This window comes from Gopherus evgoodei, chromosome 3, assembly GCF_007399415.2.
Source record: "Gopherus evgoodei ecotype Sinaloan lineage chromosome 3, rGopEvg1_v1.p, whole genome shotgun sequence".
NCBI lineage: Eukaryota > Metazoa > Chordata > Testudines > Testudinidae > Gopherus > Gopherus evgoodei.
The window spans coordinates 58,340,460-58,358,298 of record NC_044324.1 but is presented as its reverse complement, the minus strand read 5'-3'; the positions used below and the strand labels follow the sequence as shown (position 1 = coordinate 58,358,298).

The 17,839-nt window shown below is 37.5% G+C and overlaps 1 protein-coding gene across 3 annotated transcripts in view; it reads left to right on the top strand.

Annotated features, from left to right (window-relative positions):
• Positions 1–17,839, top strand: part of KHDRBS2 (KH RNA binding domain containing, signal transduction associated 2) — a 669,346-nt gene that overhangs the window by 614,461 nt on the left and 37,046 nt on the right. For 2 of the 3 annotated variants that reach the window (XR_003999512.1, XR_003999511.1), the window contains 2 exons: positions 2,046–2,219; positions 4,149–4,200. Coding sequence is in view for 1 of the 3 variants with exons in the window: in XM_030555661.1 (XP_030411521.1) it covers positions 2,046–2,143 (98 nt within the window). In the remaining 2 variants the exon portion in view is untranslated. Of the gene's footprint in view, positions 1–2,045; positions 2,939–4,148; positions 4,201–17,839 lie in introns of those variants that run through there. The other variant, XM_030555661.1, reaches the window with a different exon arrangement.

Genomic DNA, 17,839 nt, shown 5'->3' with positions numbered 1-17,839 from the left:
AGATTAAATAATTTTCAGGTCCCTGTCAAAATTTATGAAATTGAATAGTCCAATTTGTACCATTACATTGCCCGTCTTGTAAGTGGAGAAAGGTACTCTCACTTTAGGCTAGGGTAAAGGGCATATATTTTGAGTTACCACTCAATTAATAATTTTAAGACAACTATACCAGACTTCACCACTCTTTTCAATTTACCATTTCCCCCTGCTTTTTATTGTGCTCTCAAAGCTTTTTCTTGGTTATCTCAACCCATCTTTTCCTTTGGCTTCCTTTCAACCACTGTAAACTCTCCTTTCAAACTTCTTCCCAGCCTTTTCTTTCCAGGTGTCCTTTTTCTTATTCAAGTTAAAAAATCAAATTTCCCCCCTAAACAAACACAAGAATTCCTAGCACTTATAATAGTACAAATATTAATCTTCACAATGTATATGTAATATCAGCACAATGATCATAAGTAAAAAAATCTACATTAGCCACCCTGTGGTTTCCAGGATACTGCTATATTTCCTTACAAACCACAACTTTTGTATCTCAGATAGCACAGTGTTGTAAATGTTAAGGTTTTAGAGCTGGTGGAACCCTTTGTCCAGCTTGACAGAAAAGGGGAATTGCAACGGTGGCATGGCCAGCAGATTAGAAGAAAAGGGGTTGTTACTCCCTTTAAGACCCCTTCCTCCCCAGAGAGGGAATTTGCTTCAAGGAAGAGGCAGGAAGCAGTTCAGCCAAACTCGGTTGGAGGGAAGACTTATCCCCTCTGCCACAGGTAACGGAAAGAGCAAGGTGGGTATTTATACCTAACGCTGTGCCAGCAAAAAGCCCTCTTTTGACCAGCTGTATCGGAAGAAATATAGGAGGCACTGGATGTGGTTTTAAGGATGTGGAAGGCCACAACCTCATCCTTAAATATCTGGGAATACTCGGCAGACAAAATTTTACAGTTCAGGTAATTCCGTCATCATTTCCATATAGTCAAGGGTTCTGTCAGCCCTCCTCCTTTCCCATTGAGGTCCCAGGCAATCCGCTGCTTAGACCTCACTACTTCCCCCTGTTTGTGGGCTAAGGGGAAGGTATACTGGAGGAGGGTTGACCAGTCAAGGGAGCCCTGAACCCCATTTCTCCACTCCTTTAAAGAATGCCACCTTGAAATCATTTGCCAGTCCGTTTTACCATACCCATGCCCTATGCAGTACCTGCTCTTGACATCCACCACATGGAGGTGCCAGCATTTAACTTAGCTGAATTGCTGAGTGTGAGATTTGGGATTAGAGCTCCTGGTTTTGAGTCCTAGGTTAGTTCTTTAATCATTGGAACACACCTCCTTTCTATCCTCTTGTGCTCTCATTTTCATATCTGCTGCCTTAGGAGAGCTAACTTCCGTACACATCTGATTTATAATAATAGACCAACACAATCCACATACCAGTCTGCCAGCATTAAGCATATTAACTTAGTTCTTTCTGAGTGCTTCTGTCATGAAAACAAAATTCATTCAGAAGTTGATGGGAATGCTGCCACCCACAGTAATACTTCTTCACTTAATGCACTTGCCTCATTTCCGGATATTGTTCCTTCCGTTATTTCATTTCCCTCTTTTCGGTCCAAAATGGAAGTGGAAAATCAAATGTATTTCAATTATGATTCAACTCCTAATCTTGTTAACATAGCAGCGGCATAAAATATTATTCCCTTTGGTGCTTTAGCTTGGGATGTTAGAAGCTCTGTATAGAATACGTTCTGAACTGGTACACTAATGCTGTGTTTTTTCCAAAGCTGACTGCATTACCAGTAAACTGGATATTCACACTCTGCTGAAAGTGAAGGAATGAGATATGCTAATCTTTACTGCAAATTCTGTAAGCAGACAGTCAAACCTTCTTAAGATTTTAGGAAGGACTAAGCAATGGATGATAAAGCCACCGTCAGTTTGTGTTTGCTAAACACACAACCAGGATCCTTTGGATCTTTGACAATCACTGTCACTGATATCTTTTTGCACTTTCAGATTTAGTCTTTTACAAAAAATGTTCTCTTCTTCTGTTTTTAGCACAAGAAGAATGGGCCACAACCCGTTCCAGCCTAAAGGCACCACCTCCAAGGTCAGCCCGAGGGGGTTACAGGGAACACCCCTATGGTAGATATTGAAGGTCCTCCTCATCTGTGACCTCAACTCAAAGACAATTAATAGCCTGTGGTCTCCACATAAACAGCAACAAGACAAGTAATAGTCCATTTCTTTTCTATCCTAGGGATTACTGCTCATGATTACCCTGTGTACTACTTGTATTTCCTATAACATTGGAGTGACATTAACATTAGTATTATTTTATAACACGGACTTAAAAAAATAACTTTGGCAAGCATTGTCTATAAACCATTTGAAGGATGATGTTCTCTTGATTGTTGTTCATTGTTGTGTGTAACTTAAGAAAAAAGAAAGCATGATGCTGTTACAGATCTTGAGTCTCTCTACATACTAGCTAAGGTTGAGTTTTGTTTAGGGTTGCTAGAAGACTGTAATATGATTTTTTTATTTTGAACCAAACAGTAATCAAGATATAGATAAGATGTTTTAACCTGTCTTTTTTAATATATGTTAGTTAGATTAAGATGTTCGATATTAAGTTTGTAAATTTAATTTTAAATGCTGTTTTAATGGGGTTGAAAACAAGCAGCTACTTTATGTATGTAGCTAACTGAATTTGTTCAGTGTTTTAACCTGTATTTGTTAAAAAAAAATCACATAAAGTTCCATGTGTAAGCTTCTCTAAATAGGAAACCATAATTTTGTCAAATATGTTTGCCATAATTTGTCAATAAAGCTGAAACCTTTTGTAACAAACTAAATTTGGAATTACTTGTTTTCTAGCTTTAAATGCCTGCTTTATTTCTTTTTCAAGAGATGCCTAAAATGTTTTATATATAAAAACTACAAAAATGAACCCAAGCTTGTTTTAAGAATTTTGTGTAAGACTTTAAAAGTTGTATTAATAACTTATGGTTGTTAAATAATTTAAAAGTTAACAAACTAAACTGTTACATGAATCATGGTTAGTAAACACTAATGTATAACATGTTAATGGAAAAAATTGCTTTAGAACAATAAATGGATTTTAAACTATCCTCTAAGCTTGATCTTGCTAAACACAAACTCTGATTGACTTGTTTGTATTAGCATGTCTCTCGTGAGAGTGTAATGGAGTTTAAAGAGGTAAGATTACCACTTACCACTATTAGACTGTCTAAATGCTAGTTCTTCAACCTTTGAGTTTCCCCGCACATTAAATATCCCATTCAACATGTGAGCATTGCATAGATTCACATACTTGTTTTCACTCAGAGGAGTGCGTTGACTGCATTTGCATAGTATATAACAATCTGTCTTGACAAACAAATCATCAGTGTCACTGCCCAGTTATTGCTATTCAACTTCAAAAACTTTATTTGTAATTTTCAGTGCTAAATATCACCGCCCTTGAAGGCAGTTTAGAGGGCTGATATTTCTTTTGAGACTATCAGACTTGATGGCTGATGATTATTAAGGAAATATGTCGCAGGACTCAAAGGATGACTAAACGTTAAACAGGTAACACTAATAGTAACTCTGTAATTTTGAGTATGCAAGAGTAATGTTAAATATTCTCAGTTATTAAGTTACTGATAGTTAAAAAAGTAAACCTACCAAACCATAACAAATAGGCATATAGGCTATTAAAACAACTAATTAACATTAACTAGTGGCAACAAAATTATTTTACAAGACATAACCCTGAAGGTAATAAACAGAACTAAAATTAACAATAATAGTAATGCAACTCTTGCTAACAACAAATATATAACCTAAATTTTGATGAAAAAAAACCTGAAGACTTGATGGTAGGGATTCCAAAACTGTTAATCCGTTAAATACAGTTTTTTTGTTTACGGTGGCTTTTTGTCAATGTGATTGGTTTACTTTTTTGATGAGAACAAAGACAGGCCTTTTGCTGTTCGGTTTGTGAACAAAATCTCTTGCAGCTGGAGTTGCATGCTAACTTTTTGAATAGTTTGTGAAACATATGTCCTGTCATTTGAATCTGAAATGTTGTTAAAGTGGATTCAGTAGGTTACTTATTGATTACATTGAGTTTGTTCTGTCTCGCTGTTTCAGGGACACACAGGCAATGGACAGCTAAGCTGCAGATGTACTGAGAAGTGTTCAGGTAAGCTATGCCAGACCTGATTGTTTTTAATTGAGTCTCTTACTCTGTGACAATAATTTTGCGTATTTTTCTGTATTTCTTTTCATTAACATTTTAAAGGCTTAACATAAATAACTCTTTCTAACTGTGTTCACTTAAATAAAAGGCTGGTGATGGTATAATTTCAACCAAGGAAGTTGCTGTTGTTTTGTGTGATGCTTTCTGTATGATGAGAGAATTATTTGATTGCTGGAAAAATGAGTGGCAGCTTATGGGTTATCTGCAAAAGACATTTCCATAACCTAATGTTTTTAAAATAATCATGATACACTTTGTGATTTATTCTTTTAAAGATAGGAGCTCATCTTTATGAAAAACATATGTAAATTTTGGAAGTAAACAAGTCATCTGGTCTGCACTACCGTGTGAAAAGATACGGTCCTGGCTTATAAATTGCTTTTCAAAATATGCAAAGTTATCCTCTAGGATAAAGTAAGAAGTGCGCAGAAAAATATGAAGTTTGTTTATTAGTTCTTTTACTTAGGAGTTATTTAAGTGTCATGCTTTATAATGGCTGATGTTAGTAACTTGAAATGTCATTCATCAATTTCTCTGTTATGCCTGGTTTTCTCTGTCTTTTCTGCTCAATATGTTTTTAAAGGCAAATAAGTACTTTCAGTAATATTGTTAGATGGGTTTCAGATTTTTGTTTAGTGTTTACACTTAAAGAAAAATATCTCTGTGTTGGAGACATCAGATAAATTCTGCATTAGGTCTGATTTTGTCAGACTACCCGATACTTTCAACCTCATCACACACAAAATACAGAAAAAATAGGTGCCCATCAAACACCTTTGAACATAATATGTGTAATAGTGGTAAACTTTTGTTTAAACTTGTTTGTAAAATGGCTCCGCACTTAGGGCTAAATCCGTCTCACTTTAAACCACATGAGTTGTCTCATTGATTTCAATGTATTCAGTATATTCAATATTTAGGCAAGTAAATCAATCAAAATTTGGCCTTTTTTTTACCAGATTATACATCACATGGATTGTTTCCTATAATAATAAATAAAGTGCCTCATTCTTAGATACACTTATTTACCTTTAGAAGTTGGCATGAAATAGAGTTACATCCATTTTAAGGCCTCTTTATTGGTGTCAGAGTGGTGGTAACACAACCTTAGGGCATTTCTATATACAAAAGTTGTATTGCTGTAATTATCTTTTATAGTTAAAGCACTACAAACCCCTTGGTGTGTAGGGAGATAGACTGGTATAAAGGTGCTTATTCCAGTTTAGTTTATTCTCCTACCAGAAGGGGAATTAGCTATATTGGTATAAAGCAGGGGTCAGTAACCATTCAGAAATGGTGTGCCGAGTCTTCATTCATACACTCTAAGGTTTTGCCTGCCAATAATACATTTTAATTTTTTTTAGGTCTGTTTCTACAAGTCTATAATATATAACTAAACTATTGTATGTAAAGTAAATAAGGTTTTTAAAATGTTTAAGAAGTGTCATTTAATATTAAATTAAAATGCAGAGCCTCTCGGGTCAGTGGCCAGGACCTGGACAGTGTGGGTGCCACTGAAAATCAGCTTGCGTGCTGCCTGTGGTATGCATGCTGTAGGTTGCCTACCCCTGGTATAAAGCATCTTTATATGGTACAACTGCATGTATACTGTGTGTGTACCACATAACTATTATGGTAAAAAAATCAAACTCCTCACCAAAATAATTATACCGATACAAAAACTGTGTAGATCAGGCCTTAATGACTGTGTATAAACTGTGTATAGATTCAGGCCCAAATAGCGTAAATTAAATTTCTCAGCAATGGGTCAGATCCTTATATGGGGCATACTGGAGTAGCTCCTTTGAGTATGTGGCCCAATACATACAGTATAGTCAGGGCTGGCTCCAGACACCAGCCCAGCAAGCAGCTGTTTGGGGCGGCCAACAGTGAGGGGCACGTCCTGGTCAACAGTGAGGGGTGACACGTCCCGGTCTTTGGCAGCAATTCGGCAGCGGGTCCCTCTCGGAGCAAAGGACCAGCCACTGAATTGCCACCGAAGACTGAAGCGGTGGCGGTAGAGCTGCAGTTCATAATCGCAGCTTTTTTTTTTTTTTGCTGCTTGGGGTGGCAAAAACCCTGGAACTGGCCCTGAGTATGACACGAGCATAGTGTCATCTAAACTACTGTCTGAGGGGCCAGTTTTGCAATCATTATTTGTGTTGAGTAAAAGAGTTGCAGAATCAAGCCCTTAGGACAACGATCTGTTGTAAAATATTCTACTTGCTTAAAAAAAATCAGTGTATTATTTGGAAGGAAATAGCATAAGTCAGTGTGTGTAAATATTTTTGCAAATAGTTGTTTATTTCTTTAAAAGAAAATATGAAAAAGTACCTTGAGATCACAGGTTTACATACCATTCTTACTCATCATTTTCACAGACTATTTCTTACATTGCCAATGTGTTTTACAGCCAGCAAACTTTATCTTTTTAATAAGGAATCCATCCTATAACTAATTTATGAAACCACTACATGGGGCTATGTTCAGTCTAATTGTCATCCATCTTGAAAGCTTATGTGACAAGCTACTCTGCATTCCATATTAAACACCCAGTGTACATTAGGGTCAGCCATGATTCTACAGCTCTGAAATCAACAGCCATCATCACAAAATATGTAGATGCTTTGCTGTTCAGTTTTATCGATTGTGAAGTGCTTGTCAGCAAATAGGCAAGTTTTAGTTAGTAGGATTCAAACCCTGATTAGTTTTCTTCATAATATCAAAAAAGCTAATTTTGCTTATCTAAACTAAGCATGTTTAATACACAGGAAGAGAAGCAAGAGCTGAAAATTGGAATTTTCATTAAAATCATTAGAAGGCTATTTGTCAAAGTTGAGTTATTGTGCAAAATTGTTTCATCTTTAAAAGATGAAACATTTTTATTCTGACTAGTTAAAGTAAAAATGCCTTGTCATTCTAGACTGTTATTTTACAAATTATGCAAAAATATTCCCAAAATGAAATAAAGTTGAATATTGTTTTTTAATAGTGTTCTCTTTTAATGTAGAGTGGTTTCTTTGTAAAAAATATCCTCTTCTTTCATGATTTTCAGTAGCCAGTACATGTTTTCCTGGTTAAAAACCTTTGTTGTGTCGATTAGGGATAGGGTGACTAGACAGCAAGTGTGAAAAATCAGGATAGAGGGTGGGAGGTAATAGGAACCTATTTAAGAAAAACCTCCAAATATTGAGACTGTCTGGTCACTCTAATTAGGGACTCCTTGGGTAGACCATTGTAATGTAAACATAAGCAAGATGTATTCGAAGTATTAATTGCTTTCAACATGTTCAGTGGGGTTGGTGCAAAACTGTGATTACTAGAAGTGTTACACGCAGAATTTTAAAGACTACAGTGGGAGATTCACATGTTCTGATGCAGTCTGCACGCCTTATTCTTTCAGAAGCAGATGACCTTGAAGGGTGCATTATTCCAAAGGTGGGAGGTAGCTTTAAAAATCAGTCCAGGGCACAATCTGATCACTGCCAGCAAAAGCTCTCTGGGATGAATCAGAGTATCTTCTGGCTTGCCAAGGCAGGACCTCCCCACTTTCAGGGTTGCACCACCATCTACAGGTTTTTGGAAGAGTAAAGGTTGCAGGAAAGTTACATTCCTGTGCCCTCCTTTTTGATGAAATTTCTGTGGCTGAGCATTCAAGATCCTGGGTTCTGCAGACTTGTGCTGTTGTAGCTGAAGGGATAAATTGGTCCATGTCCCTAGAATAACAACAGTTTTAATGTGGAAAATCAGCAAAGCTCATGTTATAATAGCTTTTCCATCAGAGCTCATCTTGTATCATTATATTCTGAAATAGAATGAAAAGATTTTAGATCTTCATATTAATATATTCAGAAACTCAGGAAATATGGTATATAGGGCTTGAACCTTCAAGAACCTCAGTGCCTCCTGCTAGTTTCTGAGGGCTCCCAGGCTTCATTGAAAACAATATTACAGTATACCCATAATGCTATCAGCAGGTCTTTCATTTACACTATCAGATATTTCTCACTGTTTGTATCACATTCTTTCCATAATGTGGTGACAATTACCCCATATACTTGAATATAAGCTAGTACAGCAATGTTGAAACTAGCAAAAATGAGCGGCTTGCATATAAAATGAACTCCTCATACCAAGTCCACCCACACATCTTGCCCAAACCACTTCACCTTATCTCTTGAGTACAAATAACCCCCACCCTCAACCCAATGCAATGTGTGTCCTGGCAATGCGACAAGTTTGTATCCATCAAGTTGAAGATCATAGGACCAGGGGTCAACACAGCAGGTTCATGCCCCACTGTGCTCCATAGCATCTGAAGTAGGATTGGACTTGTGAATTTGCTACTGTACAAATTTTCTGTCTGCAGAGAGGCCATGTCAGAGTCGTAGTGACTGTTGCTGCCTTGAAGCTGCAGTAGCTACTACATAGTGACTTGGCAACATGAGCCGAAAGATTCCTTCCCTTCCAAAAGCCATCCAGCAACCCGAAGCCCAGCCAGCCAGTACCTAGGCTGGGCACGGGGCTGAGGATCTGGGATTTAATACAGCGACTTAGTTACCATAATTGAAGATCAATTACACTTGATATTTTAGCATAAGCACATTAACTAACTTTCAGAATTATAGTCCAAATAAATGTTAAGGTTAAGAACAATTAAAGAAGTGTTTTGTTTTATTCAATGGAAAAAATTAATTTGGGCCATGTGAGTGAAGTTTGCTTCTAGGGACCAATGATGTACAATAATGGAATCATTTTCTTTTGCATGTTCTTGCTAATAGACAGTATTCAAAAGGCTTGGAAGACCTGATAAATACAATTGCAAAGTTAAAAAATAAAGGCAGGGTATGAGACTAAAATTTAGAGGTAAAAGCACGGTAGAGAAAACGTTTTGTTGAGATCTGAAAAGGGAATGTAAAATGTAAAAGGGATGTAAAATGTTATGCTTATAAAAGGCACATGGGATCTTTTCAGGGGAAAAGGCAATATGCCACGTTTATTGAAAATATAACAGCGTATGCACTCAATCTCTCTCTCACATACACACACATGTCCTGCAGATGGCCTTATAGTTACCAGTCTGTCGTAGTTTGAGTCAATCTAATGGCCGGTTAGACTGGGCATGGGTGAAGAGCTGGGTTCTGTCGGTTGCAATCTGATGCTCCGAGGCTTTGTAGAATTGAATCCAGAGTTCTATGGCAGAACACCCCAGCTTTATGATTATAAATTCCCACTTTAGTGTATGAATTTTACAATGTTATTCTGTAATCGTTAGTTCTTAATGGTGTTAATCTTGGGGTTTTCTGCCGTTATCTCTTATTTGTTGTCTTACCTTCATGGGTGTTTGCCGTACCTCTGAGGTTGTCAATGCTGCTAACTCGTTTAGCATCAGATACAGTGGATGTTTTCTGATCATTTCCTGCTGTCTTTTCAAGTCTCTTACTTCTTCTTGACCATCTGGACTTTTGTGATGGCTTTCACACTCATCCTTAACTATCCACACATTCTTTACTCACACCAAACAATTTAACAGAGAATTTCAGCCAAGATTACAGTTATATAGTTACTAAAGGGATTACAAAAGAACCTTACACAACTTTGCCATGCAGATAAGAAACCAGGCCTTGTAGCAAATTTAAAAGTTTATTAGAAAATGTTTAAAAATTGATGATACAGAGAGTTTGAAATGTCAGTTATTGGTCATCAGGGGTAACATACAGAGTATAGGGGGATGCTAGTATTTTGGTATTGGACAGCACATAACATATACAGTCTGCAATGTACCCAATGTGGGGGGTATACAGTGGGTGAGATCAAGATACAGTCAGCAAGCAGTGAGGGTACATCACTCATACAGAAAGTTACAGACAGTCATTGGTATAAATAAGCAGGCCGGGTAATGGGGATAGGATGACCCTCACATGGTGGAGTTCAGTTCAGTTCGGTGGGTTCAGGGCTCACAGGATAAAGTCCAACACAGGAGGTTTACAGGTCTTTTCCCCCTTGTGGGTGCACAGTCACGCCGGCTCACTCTTGGTATTGGCGGTGGCCAGTGACGTGCTCTATGTAAATGTCTCTAGACCATCGAATAGTGTCCGAGACCATTAGGTGTCTCATGAGCCACACGTTGCGACGGCCCACCCCACAGGTCCTACTGTAATGAAAACTTATCCTAACACAAAAGGTGAACATAATCAGCCATAAGGACTGTTCTGGTCTGTTCCTGCCTTAACATCAGTTCAGACACAGGCTGCCTGTCTGATGCATTTTTACAAATGGCCCCTTGGGCCATTCCTTTTTGCTGTTCAGAAAGGGTGGCTGCAGGATATGGTCAAATCATACATCAATACATTTAATACATGCTACATTATTATATCCTTTATTCTAAATTATCCAAAATACAAACATAAAATTCTACTACTACAAAATCAAAAGGGCACAGAAGTTCTGGAAAGTATTTCCATCTGGATTGTGCTGTGGAAGAAAAAATGTGTGTGTCAGTAAAGTCACAATTATGTGAAATATAAACACGGATTCCAGGGTTAGGCTTTTTGTGCAGTGCACTGCCTGCCAGCATCACTACTGTTCTGGAAAAATCCCATAAAAAGTGTAAGAAGGATAAAGGCATCAGAGTTCTATAGAAGTTTAACCACCCTATAGAGTTTAATAGATAATTATATTCTTTCTATAGTTCTTTTAAACCATTCCATGGAAGGAACAGAGAATTATATCCCTACAATAGAATTCTCTGTTGTTCAATAATTCTATAAAAGGATAGTAAGGTCTATATGACTTTTTCATACATGTCACCTGATCTCTTTAAAGAGGATGTAGAGATACAATTGTGGGTTCCAGATTGGAATAGGTTGAAATGATTTGGACAAATTCTGAGATAGGGTTTGGTAAATTCATTTTATGGTGGGTAATAAGATGGTGGGTGGCAGGTCAGTAATTTTTAGTAGTATCTTTTTCATGATATCAAAACATAAATCTGAAGTTTCTTGATGTGCAAATATTTGTTTTTGGAATAGGGCACTTTGTTTATTAATTTGTTTTAGTGCCTAGTGCCATAGCAACTAGGTACACTTATTACAAAAATTAGAAACATATAAATTACATATGCCATAAAAGCTGTCATAAAATAAAGATCCACATTATCAAAACTGTCACCAGCAACAGTAGACAAAGAACATCTCAGCCCCCTGTAACAAGCCAAACCAAAATAAAACCCGAAGACAATCACCTGAATGCTAAATAGAAAGATGAGATGGACATTGTGTTCTGAAGTTTGCTCTGCTCATTGAAAATCTGAGACTGCCCTGCAATTTGCCATAGGAAATTAGAAACTAAGAACAGTGAGCAAGAGCATCCCAGCCAATCTTAATAGTTTGGGCCACGGATTTAGAAAAGTTGCTCAGGTAACTATCTCAGACCAGTTTGGGCTTTACAGATAGGCACCAAAACTACCATTCACTGATCTATTATCTCATTTCATTCTTAGAACCATTTGGAACTGATCCAAAGCCTCTTGAAATCAATGGAAGTCTTTCCATTTTCTTCTATAGGTTGATCTGGCCCTGTATGTTAAATGCCAATGTTTTGCTTGGCACCACAAAAGAAATTAAACAAGTCAGGGCTTCTGTCCAGAAGAAATTACAATAATGATTAGTAGTACTTTGCATAGTTTGGTTTCTTAATGTATTTATATTTTGTAATGAAGACCTACTCTGTAGAGTAACTGGTTGATAAAGGCAGGAATGCATAGATGAACTGAGGATATCCATAGTGATATAGTTACAATTTTATTAATTTTTTCTAAACCTTCGATGATCACTATCTGCCTAACTGATTTACTATAATTTTATTAAAAGTTTCCAAAGCAAGGAAATATGTGTCTTGTATTACCCTAAATCTATTAAAAACATCTATGTGGTGGAACAAAGGTCTGAAATATAAAGAGACTATGTGAATTTAAAATTGAGAAACAATAATTATTTTAACCTCCATTTAGAATATATCACTATTTAAAGGATCATTTTGATTATATAAATATTAGTAAATGGGTATACTCAGTACTTACCAAAAAACATAAATGCTTTCTTTTCTGGAACAACTGAATCACCTTTTGAATATCAATTTGATTGTATCAAAGAAAACCAACATTCTTAAGATTAAATAAGCATGAAAGAAATTTCAGGCTTTCATATTTCAATCTGTAAATCAGCACTCATGTTTATAGAACAAAGGTCAATTTCAGACTCAAGCTATCTTTGGATGAGGCAGGTATTGATGTATTAACATGAAAAAATGAAGGTAAAGACTCTGCAAAAGGTAATTAAACAAACAAAGTCTTGTTTATTCATGAAGTGTTTGCCAAGATGCTGTATAGGCACTGTCAGAATGTTTTGATTTCTTTTAGAATATTTAAATTGACAATGATGCAAATAAAATCTCCAAAGTGTTTTAATGTCTTGATGAGAGCAAATTTTATTTTGAAATTAGTGCTATATATATTATTCTATTACCATTATACAGTACTCCTACCTTAATCAAAGTACATTTTGTTATTATTAAGGACAAATAATGGAGACAACCTACAACTATGAGTTTACTTGACTGTATCATATCTGGCATGCTGTTCTGAATGTGCTAGCTGATGATAGATGGCTTATTTACTGGAGAACAGCAGCTATATTTGTTACTCTGCTTTACATTTCAGGGATTTCACGTTGTATCTCAACAGCAATCAGAGACTTTGAAAGCAAAACAGCTGAGCTATGCGTTTTGGTTTTCTTAGTATTTCTTAGTATTTCTTTATTTCTGCAGAGTAAACAGGTCAAAATGTAAAGACAAAACATTTTGTATCAGAGTTCACTGGATTCACTTACTATTTTGTATTGAATGCCCAACCAGTAATTCATTATATTTCTCCTAACAATTTTGTACTGCTATCAGTCAAATCCAGTTGAAAGGTCTGTCACATGCAGACCTGTCTTTGTTGTGCTTCCCAAAAGATCATATTCCTTTGTATACCTACAGCAGGTACAAAAGATAATTAAGAATATTCTCATTCAAATGAAGTGCTGATAAAATAGAGACCTAGACAGAGTATGGTAATAGTGTTTTAAATGGATAGCTTATTGCTTATTCTGTGTGGCATTTTGAACGTAACACATCTTTTATGTCTGTGTTAGAGTGCATGATGTAAAGCTGTAAACAAGCAAGAAAAATGCTCTATCGCAGGGTTTCTCAAACTGGGAGTCCTGACCCAAAAGGGGGTCACCAGGCTGTAATAGTGGGATCACAGTATTGCCACCCTTACTTCTGCACTGCCTAGGGTGATCAGACAGCAAGTGTGAAAAATCAGGACAAGAGGTAGGGGATGATAGGCGCCTATGTAAGACAAAAGCCGCAAATATCAGGACTGTCCCTATACAGTCAGGAAATCTGGTCACCCTAGCACTGTCTTCAGAGCTGAGCAGCAGCAGCTGCTGGCCAGGCACCCAACTCTGAAGGTAGAGCTGCCACTGCTCCCAGAAGCAGCCAGAAGTAAGGGTGGCATGGTATGCCAGGGGTCATCACTTTGGGGGGGGGTCATCACAGCCTGGAATATTTTCAAAGGGGGGGGTCCATCATAGGCAACGCACATAAGGAGCCACACATGTGACCTGGGATTGGCTGGGCAGTGAGATTGGAGTTAAAGAGTTAGGGAAAAGGAAGGGACTGAAACTGGCTGGGCAGGATGGAGCTGGGATGTGAAGCCTGAGGAGTGGAGACTTGGACTGGGTCAGCAAGGATAATGAGACTGGCAAAAAGGACCCAGGGATGAGAAGACATAAGACTGGGCCCAAGACACTTTGGAAGGGATGGGACAGAAAGGGTCAAGCTCGAGGAAAACAGGTGGAGTCTGTGCCCACTAGAGAACACTCTCCTTTAGATCATGGAATGGAACCCAAGACTCACCATTCTTCTGCTGTCAGCAAATATCTGTGAAGCCAGTCTGATAATGGCTGGTGCACATAGAGCTGACAACCTACTACTGTTATCAGTTACTCCATTAACTCAAGTGGCAAAGGTCTGTGCTATGGATCTAAAGGTTCCAACCCTGCTGATGACCCATATAGGTGTCAACATTATGCCAAGTGAAAGACTTTCTGTTTTTTCAGTTGGCTTTTTAAAACATCTAGAAAATCATACACCCAAAAACTGTTCAAAAGCACGTTATTAAGGTTGCAAAGTCAAGCACTCAAAAGTTAGTTGCAGAAGTTGGAATCTTCAGAAATTTTAGATGTTAAAATCAAAGCATTCACTGATTGCGAACTGAAATTTTTCAAAGACTTATAGCGCTCAAATTTGGGCAGTTTTCTAGGGGATGAAAGCAGATGTAGTGAAGAAGGCAAGGGGTTGCAGGAAGAGAAAGGACTGTCCCCAGTTAAGGCGGTTGACTGCTGCCCTGACAAACTGAAGTCTATCCTTGCTTCTACTACCGAGTTCCTGTGTGGTGCTAACCAAGTCACTTAAATCACACTTTTCACTGGCAGTCACTAATAGTATGTTCCTCATTTTCTGGATGCCTAACTTGAGATCCTGATGTGCAGAAATGCTGAGCATTCACAATGGCAACTGAAGTCAGCAGGAGCTGTGTAAAGTGCTGTACATATTATACAAAGTGTTCTATAATGCTAAATAGTCTGAAAAACAGTTGTCTCAGATTGAGAACCCAAAATTAGTGGATATTTAACCTCAATTTCTCTCTTCCTCAGCTCCTCATCTGCAAAACGAGGCTACCACCAACCCCTCACCTCTGAGGAGTTTCGTAAAGATAAATTAATTAATGGTTGTGAAGCACTCAGATCCTCTTGTGAGTGAGCTTCATAGAAAAGGACAATAATAATTATGTCTTCAGAGTGGGGTTTGAATAGTATGCAGTAAATAAAGCCTACTGCCACACACTAAACAATAAGAATAAAACAAAACATTGAATAGCTGCTAAGTAACTGTCCATCTTGTGCATTGAATGAGGCAAGGGTCCTATGGAAAAAATAGTCTGGAATCACATAATTTAAAAAAATATAGGTTAAAAAATTAAGGTTGCATGGGCAACCTTAATTGTGACATATCCTAACTTGTGAATGCTTGACTTTGCAATCTTCATAATGTTCTTGTAACTTAGTTTTGTGTGTGTGATATTTATATTTAGTTTGCCTAACACAATCCATTATAAAGTTTTCCAACCACTTTTATAAGCAAATCTTTAACACCTCTCTGGTTTGCAGCAGAAACTTTCAGTTTTTCAGGGTGATGCCCCTGGTGTCATAGATGTGACCTTCACATTTTTCATGAAACTCTGTTCAGGTTTGGGGAAATTATTGGCTGTCAAAACTCACCATTACCATTAGTAGTTCGCTTCTAAAATGCCTCAATATGTCATCAATACTGTCCAGACATCTTCTTTGCGTCTGCTTCCTTCTTTGCCACCCTCCTCAACTTGTGAACACCACACACATCAATAAAAATTCCATTTGACCTATGGAAGGGAGCACTAGGTTAGGATGCAGGAGACCATGAGTTCACGTCTCACTACTTGTACTGACTGATATAAATAAGAGTGAGCCCTTTGCAACCCTTATGAAAGGTATCACATCGTACTGAAAGGTTACACAAGTTGAGACTACAACCCAATCTTTAACTCAACCACTTAACCATACCGTCTTCAGAATAAATCTGCTAAATGTAAGTATTGAGCTGTCTTGTCTATAAACTGAGGATACTCGTGGTTACGTAACTCACTGTTTCAGTGTGATGCATCCTGCACAACTGGGTATTCCACAGAAGCTAATTGCCTACTCCTACTGCTAGCTATTACACTTAATCCTTTATCTCAAACAGTAGAGGTCTGTGTGCAGTGTTAAAGGCCTAAAATCTTGCCTGATTGTGGATGGAGGGGAAGGTATTAAAATATCACATAATAGACTGTGCTGTTTTTTTAAACCTGAGAAATTACATTAAAATGTGATGCTAAAAGAATATTACTGAGGTTGCAAAGTCAGACACCCAAAATCAGGAAATACCAAAATTAAAATTGTTTGTGTAACCCTAATTTTGCTCTCTTGTACATATTCATTTTGATACAGACTTTAATTACATGATCACTTACCATTTTTCCACAGAACCACTATATCATTCAGTGCACGGGATGGCTAGTGCACAGGGAATGAGACAGAGTTGTGTAGTAATTAGGTTGTAGTCTGTGGTTCCTTACCTCATTTGTTACGGAATTTGGAAGGTGTGTAGAGGATAAATCAAGGAACTGCAGGAAGAAAAAGGATAGTCTTATGATTCATACAGTTGTATTCCCCCAAAAGAGAACTGAGTTCTAGTCCTGTCTCTATCATAAGCTTTGAAGTGATGCTGGATGAGACATTTAAACCAAAATGTTCATGTGGGGCCACTAATTGTGTGGTCATTTGCTGCGGGTCCAACTTGAAACACTTGTGGCCTGATTTTCAGAATTTTTGAGCACTCACTTCTGCATCTGAAGTGTGAGCTGTGAACGATCAGCACCTTTGGAAGTAAGGCAGTGTGGTCTGGAGCAACGACCACAGGCTTGGGACTTGAAAAGTTTTAATCCTGGCAGTACCATTGACTCATTGTGTGGTCTTGGGCAAGTTATTTATCTTTCAGTTTCTGCAGTCCATGGAGATAATAATACTCACCACTCATAGAAGTGTGGTGAAAATTAATTACATTGCATCTATACAGTGTTTTGAATACACCAGGTGCTATTCAAAATGCTGGAGTACTCAAAAACCAAGCCCCCATTGAAGGATATCACTCTGAGATATCCAAAATTAGTGGAGAATTTTGCAAATGTTGATTGTAATCTCATAAGAAGTCTTTTGACAGCATACACAGAGACAGTCTTTGGAAAATTATGGCATACTATGTAATATCAGCAAAAATAGTTAGAATCACCAAGAATCTGTATGTAATACCAAATGTGCAGTCAGAGATTATGACATTAGCCAATGATTTGCAATGAAAATTAGAGTAAGGCAAAGATGTATTATGTCCCCACTATTGTTTGCACAGGTCATCAAGTATGTCATGAGGAGAGTAATCACAGAAGACAACAGCGGAATTTTATGGTTACACGATAAAGCATAATTGGATGACTTTGTTTTTCCTGATGACATCATCTTGTTCAATATATCACTTAATGAAAGAAAAGACCCACCTTTTGGCAGATACAGCAAAATAAAGCTAATTTGTTCATCCACAAGGGGAAAAAAAATATGTCTATCACTGTCGCAAAAGTAACCATTAGAGTGGATGAGGAAACACAAGAATAAGTAAGTCATTTTATTTATCTAGGGAGTGAGATGTGCAATGGTGATGACAGCATGTTAGATGTCAAGCAACGGATACCAAAAGCAGCAAACAAATTTAAAATTGATAAGATTTGGAAAAGTAGCATGACTGGCACAGCCACAAAAATACAAATTTTCCGCACCAGCATCACTTCTGTCCTTTATGGAGCAGAGTCATGGAAATCTACAGCAGAAAATGATAAGAAGATCAG